Below are 10,922 nucleotides of genomic sequence, written 5' to 3'. Positions count from 1 at the left end.
CCCTATCATACACCCGGCACAATGTGACGGCATGCACAAGTGTTTTTTTCATCTGTTCGCCCATGGGCATGCTGGTAAAAAGAGGTGTGCTGCTATTTTGAGGCAACTGAAAATGACTGTGCCAATGACCAACAAAAACCTGGTATAAGCATTTTTTTTTTTTTTTTTTTTTTAATGTGCATGTTAGTAATATAGGCGGGTGTACAACGCATGTACACTTTTGTAAGTTTGGAAATTGGGCCCATGCAGGTTTTGTGTAGCCAGCCCACTTTTATTTCCCATGCTCTGTTTGGCTGTTTTTTTAAATTTAAAGCTGCAGTCAAAAAAAAAAAAAAAAGCTTAAAAATGATCCTAAATCAATTTTTGAGAAAGTACATAAAAATCTAATTTTAGCCTGATTCACAAAGGTAAGCTTGTAATAATGTTTTATAATAAGAGCAGTACTAGTGGGTTTCCACAGGAAATTCAAGCATGCAGCCATTCGTCTTTGCGTCTTTATGTCACATCTGTAAACAGAAATGAAGTCCCAGCTAGTAGCTATATCATGTAAGGATGCTGCCTGTAGCGGATCATTTATAGCCTTTTCTCACAGCAGCTGAAATAATTAAACTTATCATTTTGATGGTGGATTGTAATCCAAAAAGATCCAAATGACAATCATCAGTGACAACTGGAGATTCACCTGTAGTAAAAAGCAAAAGACGTCAGACTGCGGAGTGCCTACAGAAATTTAAATTTACAGGTAACGCTAACACAGACTAAATACACATTTTGCCGATACACATTTTGCAGATGTTATTAACATTAACAATTTGAGAATAATGTAAAACAGTAATAATGATTTGCAGTCTTTGGCATGATCCAAGCTAAGTGATTGTTAGATTTAATCATCATTGGCAGAGCGATTTATTGTAGGCCAAATGCTTTTTTCCTCAGTTGGTCAGAAGTGGCAGACATGTTACTTACTTGTTCAGATGATATTTTCCAGTGAAAATTCTTATTTTGGTCATACTTCCAAGACTCTAGAATCTGTGTTTCCACACCGATGTGGCTGTGACTGACACCAAACATTAGATTCATCCACACTGAAGAGTCGTGTTGATGCACAACGCACGTAATGATAATAATTCCACAACATAGATGGCGACAAAGAGACAAAACTTCCGGACTGCAGCTTTAATGTGAAATTTAATAAGACCTTCCATTTACAACTCTGCACAGATGGAATAAAAATTTATGACAAATTACAGTAACTCAATTTTTTTATATAGAAAAATTATTGTATTTTTATACAGTATTTTCTGTTTTCTTAAATTGCATACAAATGTATGTAAAAATACAAAAATAATCTGTAATTAATACAATAACAAAACAGTTAGATGAGAAAACAGCCAAATGACTGGCAGCAACAGCTGCCAAACAAAAAAACATAAAATTAAAGTAAAATATCCTTATTTAAATAAACTTATTTAAAACACTGTGACAATGACTGGTAGCAACAGAACATCAAACACTAAAAGATCTGTCTAGGTCTCAGCATCTTCACTTATTACAGTCCAGTTTAACTATTTCTTTCATACAAAACTTTTAGATGTTTTATTGAAAATAGTAAAGTTTGAAGTTACCTTTATGGAGGTCAGTGTTTGCTTTAGTTGGGATCTTGACCCTTAACTTCTTAACTTTAATGTTTCTCTGGCTGCTGTAACTGTGTGTTTTTGAAGCACATTTGTTATAGCAAAATTGCAGGAGAAATTCTGGTCAGAAAGTTGATTACTTATTGACGATTCAGTCATCATCCAGTGGTCAGATTCAAAGAGATTTACATTTTACAGAGTATGATTTAGGATATATTTGTTTAGCAGACACTTCTGTCAGTCATTGACCATTTTTCTTTTTATCGACCTTTAACCATTATTTTCATTAAAACATTGCATTGGTAAACATGTGGCACCTTGTGCTGCCAGATTTATTGTTGTAGATTGATAGTGCGGGCCCTGTGTTGGCCTAGTGAGGGCTTCCTGGGAGCTAAGGGAGGGCTGCCCATGCAGGGCCAGCGTTAAGGGCTGCGTTTTGCCAATGAGCAAATTCTCAGGCTTGTTCGCAGGGTATGGCCAGCTTTGTTTCCATACTGGTGTGATGAATCTGACCCAAAAGAACTGGATAAAGTATTTTGAATGCTTCCAATTCATAATCCAATTAGTGAGTTGTAATGCATCCTGAACCATAATCACGCCATGTTCTATCGTTGCCTGATGGAGTTGGGATCTTGCCACTGTCGCCTGTGGCTTCTTAGTGGGGGACACTTCTTATTGAACATATTGATCTGACTGTATTGACCATCTTGAAAACATTGCTCATGATGGGTGGTAGATCTGACTTCATTCAGTGTAAAAGTACAAAAAATTGGAAAACCAGTAAATAGACAAATTTTCATTACAACTATTGAACAACAACTATTAAACACTTGTATGCTTGCATCTGATTTTAAGTAGAAGCTTTGTATTACTAAAAGAACCTTATTCAGGACATTGGAGATGTATGAGGTCCTTCATTCCAGCAAGATATGGATGCCATGAAAGGTGAGGAAAGAAGATACAACCTGTTAGACGCTCCATTACCGTGCGTTCACACCGCCGCCGGCGAGAGCGTCAACATTCGCCTTGGCCGCCCTGCCAACAAAGCTGTACTGTTCGTTCAAACCGCCGCCGACGGGAGGGTCAAAGTAAATGACAAGTCGCGTCAACCAATCGGAAGCCTGTCAAGCGAGGACCTCTACATTCCAATTGGTTGCCGCCGAACCGCGTCATAGCTCATTACCATAAAGTTGACCTGATTTCAACTCTCCTCGACGCTCTCACCGTCCAAGACGCGCCGCGCCGCTCTCGCCGGAGCTCGCCGCCGGCTCTCATTGAAAATGAATGACTAGCGTCACTTTGACGCTCTCGCCGCCGGCGGTGTGAACACACAGTTACTGACACTGCAGTTCCTCACAGTAGAAGAGCACAGTGTGTTTTAATGCTGCTGGAGCTCATGGATGTTGTTCAGTACCAGAGAACTGAGAAATCTTCCACCCTGAACACTGATATTGTGTCATTCAGAAACACAATTAAACCAAAGAGCTGCTGCAGTTTATTAATGAACTAATAATGAGCCCAGAACAGTGTAGAATGAATGATAGAAAGTGTTCAGTGACCTTACAAAATATTAATAATGACCAAATCAATAATATACATGATTCTGTCAATAGACTTCAGAAATGTGTGTATAATTGTTTGACGTTTCACAACATGAGGAAGTTGTTGGAAAATGTGTTTGTGACTGATCTACAGTCTTCAGGATAATGATTTAAATAGAGAGAGTCACTTTGCATTGTCACACATGCTTCAGTGCTCTGAGAGTGTTTATAGTGCTGTGAGTTTAACACTTCATGACTGACACTGTTTATCATATTAACAGACACAGCAACTAAAATGACATTCATCATATTCTTCTTGATCTTAGGAATGTATTTTCAGGGTAAGACCTTACAATTGAATATAATACAAGTTGTAATAATATTTCAAAAACAGTAATTTCAGGGTTTTTTTTCTGCAATTGCGAAGTCTCAATGTCTTCTCAATGTCCATCAGATTCCACAGGACAGGTGACTGCAACTCAGACTCCCACAGAGAAACATGTTCAGAACGGACACACAGTCTCTCTGACCTGTAAAACCAGCAGCTCCATTGGACGTCAGTCAGACGGTGACTGTAAGTCGTGTGTCTCCTGGTACCTTCAGAAACCTGGAGAAACACCTAAACTTTTAGTGCACAGCATCAGGACCCTTGTGACTGAAACTCCATCTAGATTCAGTGGAAATGGAGCCGATTATGGAACTGATTTCACTCTGACCATCAGTGGAGTCCAGACTGAAGATACAGGAGATTATTACTGTCAGAGTTACCACTGGATCAACAGTAAACCTGTTTTCACACAGTGATAAAGAGTGGTACAAAAACCTCGGTCAGTCAGACGTCACAGTGATGCACTGATACAGCTGAGAGATACTGCAGCTGCTCATACAACACAATCACACACAACACTGATCACAGCACAAATAGAAATAACACAATATCATAATCACGTTATTGAAGCTCATCAGTTTTTTGCAGATAAACCTTGAAGATGTATTGTTGTGATCCCTCAATATCTAGAGCTGAAAACCTCACATCATGTGGCTACAACATAAGGATGCCAGTCTTTTAGGCCACAACATATTATCCTGTTCCACAAAATTTTATATGTCATGGCCTCAACATGCTGTGATTTTTCCAAAAGTCAATATGATGATTTATCCAGTATAATAGAGTGAACTGAGTCTGCCGCTTTGAGACACTGTACAGATAATAATGCTTTAATAATTTGATTGTGTCATCATTTAAATATATTTCAATCATGACAACTCTCAAAATAGTTTTAGCATGTGAATGAATATATGGCAGTGTTAAAGTATTTAGATCTGGAGGTGACGTAAAGTGAAAGTTGTCCATGAGGGGCTGCCACTTTAATTTTGTTTTGTTGTTTGTGTTTATTTTTGTAACGAGGCAGCAGACTCAATGGGATCCATATGCAGCTTTAATAAACAATCGTAGTCGTACAGGCAATGGTCAGATAACAGCAACAGGAACAACGTAGAGAAAACAGAGACAGGGTCGGTACCAGGCAGAGAGTCAGGACAGGCGGCAGACAGAGCAGGATAATCCGGAGAACAGGCAGAGGTATAACAAGGCAGGCGGCAATCGGCAAACAAGGTAATCAGGCAGTCCAAGGTCATACACGGGATAACAATACACAGGGTAAACGCTCAGTAATGATTGCAAGGCAAAACAAGACTTCGCGAAGCATGATGGGTTATGGGAGTCTTAAATAGTCCAGAGAATGCACTGCAGGTGGGAGGTGTAATCAGTCCAGGTATGTGGGATGGGAGTTGTAGTTCTTAAGACCGGTTAGTATTCCGGTGATGGCGCCCTCAGGTGGCGATCGGAGGGGACCACAGAGACCGTTTCTGTGACAATTTTATTATTAAAGTTATTTTGAACATTAGCCAGTTCATTGAACCTGGTGCTTTGAACTTGGTGCCAAAACCCAGGAGAAAGGAGGAACATCAGAGAGCCCTCACTGCTGTGGGAAATCCACAGTGCCATCAGGCTTGGTATGAGCAGAGTCTGTGCCATGGATGCTCAAGGCGGTGGGCTGGAGTGACTTGCCGGGGGGACGGACAAATTCACTGCCGTCCGCCTGAGTTGTGGAGGGGTGGCTGCCATCAGAGTGTGTGTGTGTGTGTTCATAACATTGTTATAACATTTAAACCACTGCAATATTTATGAATGATCTCATTGACAGTGGTTCCCAGCGGGCTCAACTGCCTGTTGCATGTAAAGGTTTTTTTTTTTTTTTTTTTTTTTGTACACTGAAACTACATCCTTTACAGCATGGTGATATAAGATGGCAAGTCAGTCCAGTGAGATGAACAGTGACTGATGTCTAATTTGGAAACAACTCAGAGACCTTTGAAAGTTCTAATTACATTATAGTTTTCCTGATGTTTTCTGAACTACCAAAGAGTTATCTTTGAATGTAGAGTTGAGGTTTTGCACTGAATTGTCTCATTTTCATAAATGTGAACATAATGTTTATGCGCTGACATTGTGAGCTTCATAATTTTTCAGGGTAAAATCCTGCAGCTCAGAGGGTTCAGCTGGGTAGAGAGGACAAGGTGAATTTATTTTTAATTACTGTGAATTGATTTTGAAATTTCTTTTTCTGTGAATTGATATTGAAACGAAATTGAGACCAGTTGGTTGTAGATTATTTTATTTTACTATCAAATTTAAACAAATCACCACAAACAGAGTTTATTTTCCAATACAGATCTAATTTGATTCATTCAGTGTTGTTTTAATTACACCTCCATAGTACTGGCATATGGTTAATATTAGTAGTAAAAACATATAATTCGATACATGTGCTACAGAGGCTTAATTCACTTCAGGTGAGTCTCATCACATGTTCACTACTGTACCTCTATACTCTTTCACACACACTCCAGTCCAGAGCCTGGGAAAGGGTTGTGATTTAAGGGATATGGTGGCGCTGATCCCAGAGAGAGGTCGACTCTATCTTTCCCTCTTCTTGAACCAATGGTCTACAGCTGGTACATCGAAGGGCTGGACAGACCAAGGGAACAGCACAGGTTGGAAGTCTAGATCAGTGACAGGCAGACGGAGAGTTCTGTTCATGTTCGGCCCGAGGGAGATTTCAGCTCTAGTGATGCTGATTACAACAACAGTACATTCTGAGAAAGCAAACAATTTTCCAGTGTTTCTGCTGTTCTCCTGCATGGGAGTCCACAGTAGGATGAGAAAACACTTCTTTGAAATGGGAGACAAAAGCAGTCTGTAACTGGACCTTCTTGTTCCCAACTCTTGGTGGCCAGACAGAAGAGATATTGAATATTCTGTAGGGATTCAATATGGATGCACCTTAATGCTTGATGAACACTACAAAAGAAAACTGCAGCATTCCTCCAAAGCACTAGAGTACATGATTTAAATAGAGAGAGTCACTTTGCATTGTGACACATGCTTCAGTGCTCTGAGAGTGTTTATAGTGCTGTGAGTTTAACACTTCATGACTGAGAGCAGAACAGAACACAATCTTCATCATCACACAAGACAAAAGAACAACAATGAACACAATCACCTTCTTCATCTGGACTCTCACACTGTTTGCTCAAGGTTTGTAAAATACAGTTTTTTGCTTGTTTGTTTTTTATCAATGATTTTTAAATATTTTAAAATGTCAAATATCATTTTCATTTTTGTTTCTGTTTCCTCTCAGAGTGTAGAGGACAGATCACTGTAACTCAGAGTCCATCAATAATTCAGGCTCAACCAGGACAAGAAGTCAGAATAAACTGTAAAACCAGCAGTGCAGTGTATAGTAGTAATTACTTACACTGGTACTTACAGAAATCTGGAGAAGCTCCTAAACTCCTCATATATACAGCAACAAGCCGTTATACTGGAACTCCATCTAGATTCAGTGGCAGTGGATCTGGCAGTGATTTCACTCTGACCATCAGTGGAGTCCAGACTGAAGATACAGGAGATTATTACTGTCAGAGTTTCCACTATATCAACAGTCAATATGTGTTCACACAGTGATAAAGAGTGGTACAAAAACCTCGGTCAGTCAGACGTCACAGTGATGCACTGATACAGCTGAGAGATACTGCAGCTGCTCATACAACACAATCACACACAACACTGATCACAGACAAACACTAATAACACTAGATCATCTAAATCAACATCAATCTTGTGTTTCTGAAGACAATGAGTCAGTGTTTAATATGATCATCATGTTTTAGGTGTAATATATGATCCCTGTCAATCAAACTGAACAGACTGAATTCAGTTGATTTCCATGACATTTTCATGTATCTATTTTCATCGTGACATTTTCAGCAGAAGTGAAACTGGTGTGTTCCAGTCCAGATCATGTGACCAATCAAACAGTGAGACTGAAAAGCCCATTTGCATTGTCAGGGTGGAGTGATTGTGATCCTCTCAGAATAGAGCAGCTCTGTCTCCAGAGACCATGTTCAAACCCCAAGAGCTTTATTTGACTTTATTTCCTGCTACATCAAGCTTGTGAAAAGCACCTGCATCTTCATCTGTTAGTTGAATGATGTTGTCAGACACAAAGTGAACTTGTTGAGAAGCTTTATTGAATGTTACAGCAGATTGAAAGATCACACAGTGCTTTGACACGCCAGCTCTCTTTCAGTATTGAGTTGTAAATCACTACAGCTGCAGCACTAGACTCATGTGAATCCTGCCTGACACAGGACACTCAGATACGGCTCATCTTCAGGAGAGAAACATCAGCACTCAGAGCTCTTGTGGAACGAGACCTCATGAGGAGCTCCATCATGTGTTACTCTGCAGACGTACACCTCTCCCTCTTCCCAGCGTGCTTTGCTGAGGGTCAGGACGCTACTGCGGCTGTAGCGGCCGTCCCGCTGGCTCTCCGCGCTGGTCACGACCCCCTCGGTGACCTCTGACCCGTCCAGTGTCCAGCTCACCAGCGCCCCCTGTGGAGAGTAAGAGCTGAGCAGGCAGAGCAGTGCGGCTGAGTCTCCAGAGATCTGCAGAGAAGAGGGCGGCAGCAGAGACACTGAGGGCTTCACTGTGGGACCAGCTGCAGGAGACAAACACAACACATTCACAAACACTAAGAAAACACACTGTTTCACTCACAGTGAGACACATTATGTAAATATGTTTAGATTTTTTTAAGGAATAATGCTGTTCTTCTGAATGTATAAACATAACAATATCATTATTTTAGATTAAATAATTATAAAACAATATCACAATCACTTTACTTAAAGCCTTTATACACAATACATTATAAAAGTATTTTAATACATTAATTAAGCATTGTTATACACATTATAGTGTATGTATTATCTTATGTATAATTGTAACCACAGTTTCACTGTAAAAAATAAGGCAACCTGTTGCATTCAACTAATTTGCTCCAGTTAAAATCAGCGTAAAAACTTTTGTTCATCTAATGAGTAACACATAGTCTTCTGAACTTCTTGTCAAAGAATATTTATCAATGCACTCCTTGTTTTTTCATCTCCATGTTTTATTTTCAAAGATACACATCATGAACATCATTTGCCTCTTAAAACTAGAGACACACATTTTAGCCATTTTCACCCAGAGAAACAAGCTGCAAAAGTTGCAGAGAGAAGAACATAAACCTCAACACACGAATCTCAAACATGATGATCATCAATTATAATTCAGTGAAAATATGAACTCTGAACCATATGACAGCTGAATAACAGTGACAACAACAGCATAAATCAAGCCAGTAAATTATAGAGCAATAATCATTTTAAAAAAAAATAATAATTACCTCTTTTTTTTTTTTTTTTTCAACTTAGCTAGCTTTGATAACAAAACATGGAGATGAAAGAACAATGATTAGCTGCTCACATTGATAATGCTAAATATTACTTAGTTTCCTTGACAAGAAGTCTTCAGTTCAAAAAACAACCTGCTACAGATTAGATGAACAAAAGTTTTTATGTTGATTTTAACTGGAGCAAATTAGTTGAGTTAACTTAAAAAGTTGAAACTGATAGTTTGCCTTATTATTATTATTATTATTATTATTATTATTATTATTATTTTTAAAGTTAGTTCAACTACTTTTTTTCTTTTTTTTTTTTTTTTTTTTTGTACAGCTCTATTAATTATTACACCTTTAGAAAGTATATGTTAAAACTCATGACAAACAACCAATTTCAGATGTAGAGATTTGAAAGAAATTTGCAAATATTATAATGCATTTTAACTTTGGCTACAATTATTTATGAAAAGATATGAGGCATTATAACATACATTATGAATAACTTTAAGGCTTCAAGTAAAGTCTCACCACAATATCTAATAATTATTATTATTTAAAAATGTTGTTCTTGTTTCAGCTGTAAAACACTTTCTGAAATCTAAGTTGTATATTTTTTTAAATATGTAATTAAAAGGACTTACCGAGCACCAGTTTAGTTCCTCCACCGAATGTGTACCACAGTGATACAATCTAATGAAACGGTCGTACAAAAACCTCTATTCCACTCGAGTGAACACAAACTCCAGCAGAGAGAGAGAAACAACACTTCAACACACTGATATTAGAAGAAACTCACATCTTCTCAACACTCAAACATTCAGTTTGGATGAAATTCTTTCTTATTTAACACTGTTTATAGAAATATATTTGATGATCTGTGACCTCTGAGCTGACCTTTGACCTCTTTTATCATGGATGATGTTGTGGAGTTTCTCATAATGATCTTCTGTTCTTCATATGAAGCTCAATCATCATGATTCACAGAAAAACCTGCAGCTTCAAATAAATCAATCAATAATTCTGAACATTTCATATGCACATTGTTTAATCTAGTGTCACATGACCTGATTGTGAGTCCTGATGAACACCATCGGGAACATAACAGGACATCAGGACTCACAAACACCATTATGTACATCATTTCTGCTTTACTCTAAAATCAGTACAATTGATTTATTTTGTACTTGATTTCTGATGTTAACATGCTTTGAAAGGTGTAGTCCATTACAGTTTTTCTCAGTCTCTTTGGCACATTTCTCAGATCAGAACTGAAATTCTCTTGTTCATCCTCCACATCATCTAGTCACTTGTGCGCATCATAAAAGCAGTTTCTCATTGTTTTGAACACATTGAAAATGCTTTAGTACATTCAGGCAATTGATCATGTACAATTATTTCCTACATTATCAATTGTCATGTTGCTCAAAATGTATTATATGGTTCTCTGTTGAATAGTCTTACCCCTCAAAACATCTAGTCATTAGTTCATCGCACAAGTCATTAAATGCAAAATGGTTGACCTAGCAGAAAGATGCATGTCATGAATCTTCAACTGGAAAGCATATATAGACAGAAACAACACAAGAGTTTCAGTTTCTGATAATGGAAGAACAGGGTCAACAGCTGGGAAGAAGAAGAGTAAGGATGTGTGGTAGAAGGGTATGGAGGCCAAACAGAGGAAGAGGTAGATAAGGCAAAGGGCATAGGCACGTTTCTGGTGAAATGAGGCCCACTATGAGGCCTCTTGTTCTCATGATCTCATGTTCTCAATCATGACCTTACAATGGCTTATGTGGGTCTAAATGTGCAGCCGAACATTTGGAGAAAAACCTTTTCCTCAATCATTCAAGCATTTCATAGACATAACAGGTATGTATTTCAGCAATGTGCACTGTACTCTAATATGGTATGCATGCTATAATCTTAATATTACAGGATCATATAGACCT

General features: G+C 38.3%; 3 gene segments (V, D, J or C); 2 read left to right on the top strand and 1 right to left on the bottom strand.

The window, feature by feature from the left end:
* Positions 1-3,324: 3,324 nt before the first annotated feature.
* On the top strand, positions 3,325-4,065 carry LOC125247290. The segment is given in 2 exon segments: positions 3,325-3,516; positions 3,630-4,065. Coding segments are annotated over 2 exon segments (396 nt in total).
* Positions 4,066-6,614: 2,549 nt separating this feature from the next.
* LOC125247300 lies at positions 6,615-7,220 on the top strand. The segment is given in 2 exon segments: positions 6,615-6,776; positions 6,880-7,220. Coding segments are annotated over 2 exon segments (375 nt in total).
* A 529-nt stretch (positions 7,221-7,749) lies between these two features.
* On the bottom strand, positions 7,750-10,102 carry LOC125247948. The segment is given in 3 exon segments: positions 7,750-8,244; positions 9,615-9,663; positions 10,094-10,102. Coding segments are annotated over 3 exon segments (375 nt in total).
* Between the last annotated feature and the right edge of the window lie 820 nt (positions 10,103-10,922).

The sequence above is a fragment of the Megalobrama amblycephala genome, linkage group LG15 (genome assembly GCF_018812025.1).
Source record: "Megalobrama amblycephala isolate DHTTF-2021 linkage group LG15, ASM1881202v1, whole genome shotgun sequence".
In the NCBI taxonomy this organism is placed as follows: Eukaryota; Metazoa; Chordata; class Actinopteri; order Cypriniformes; family Xenocyprididae; genus Megalobrama; species Megalobrama amblycephala.
This window is presented reverse-complemented; position numbering and strand designations above follow the sequence as displayed.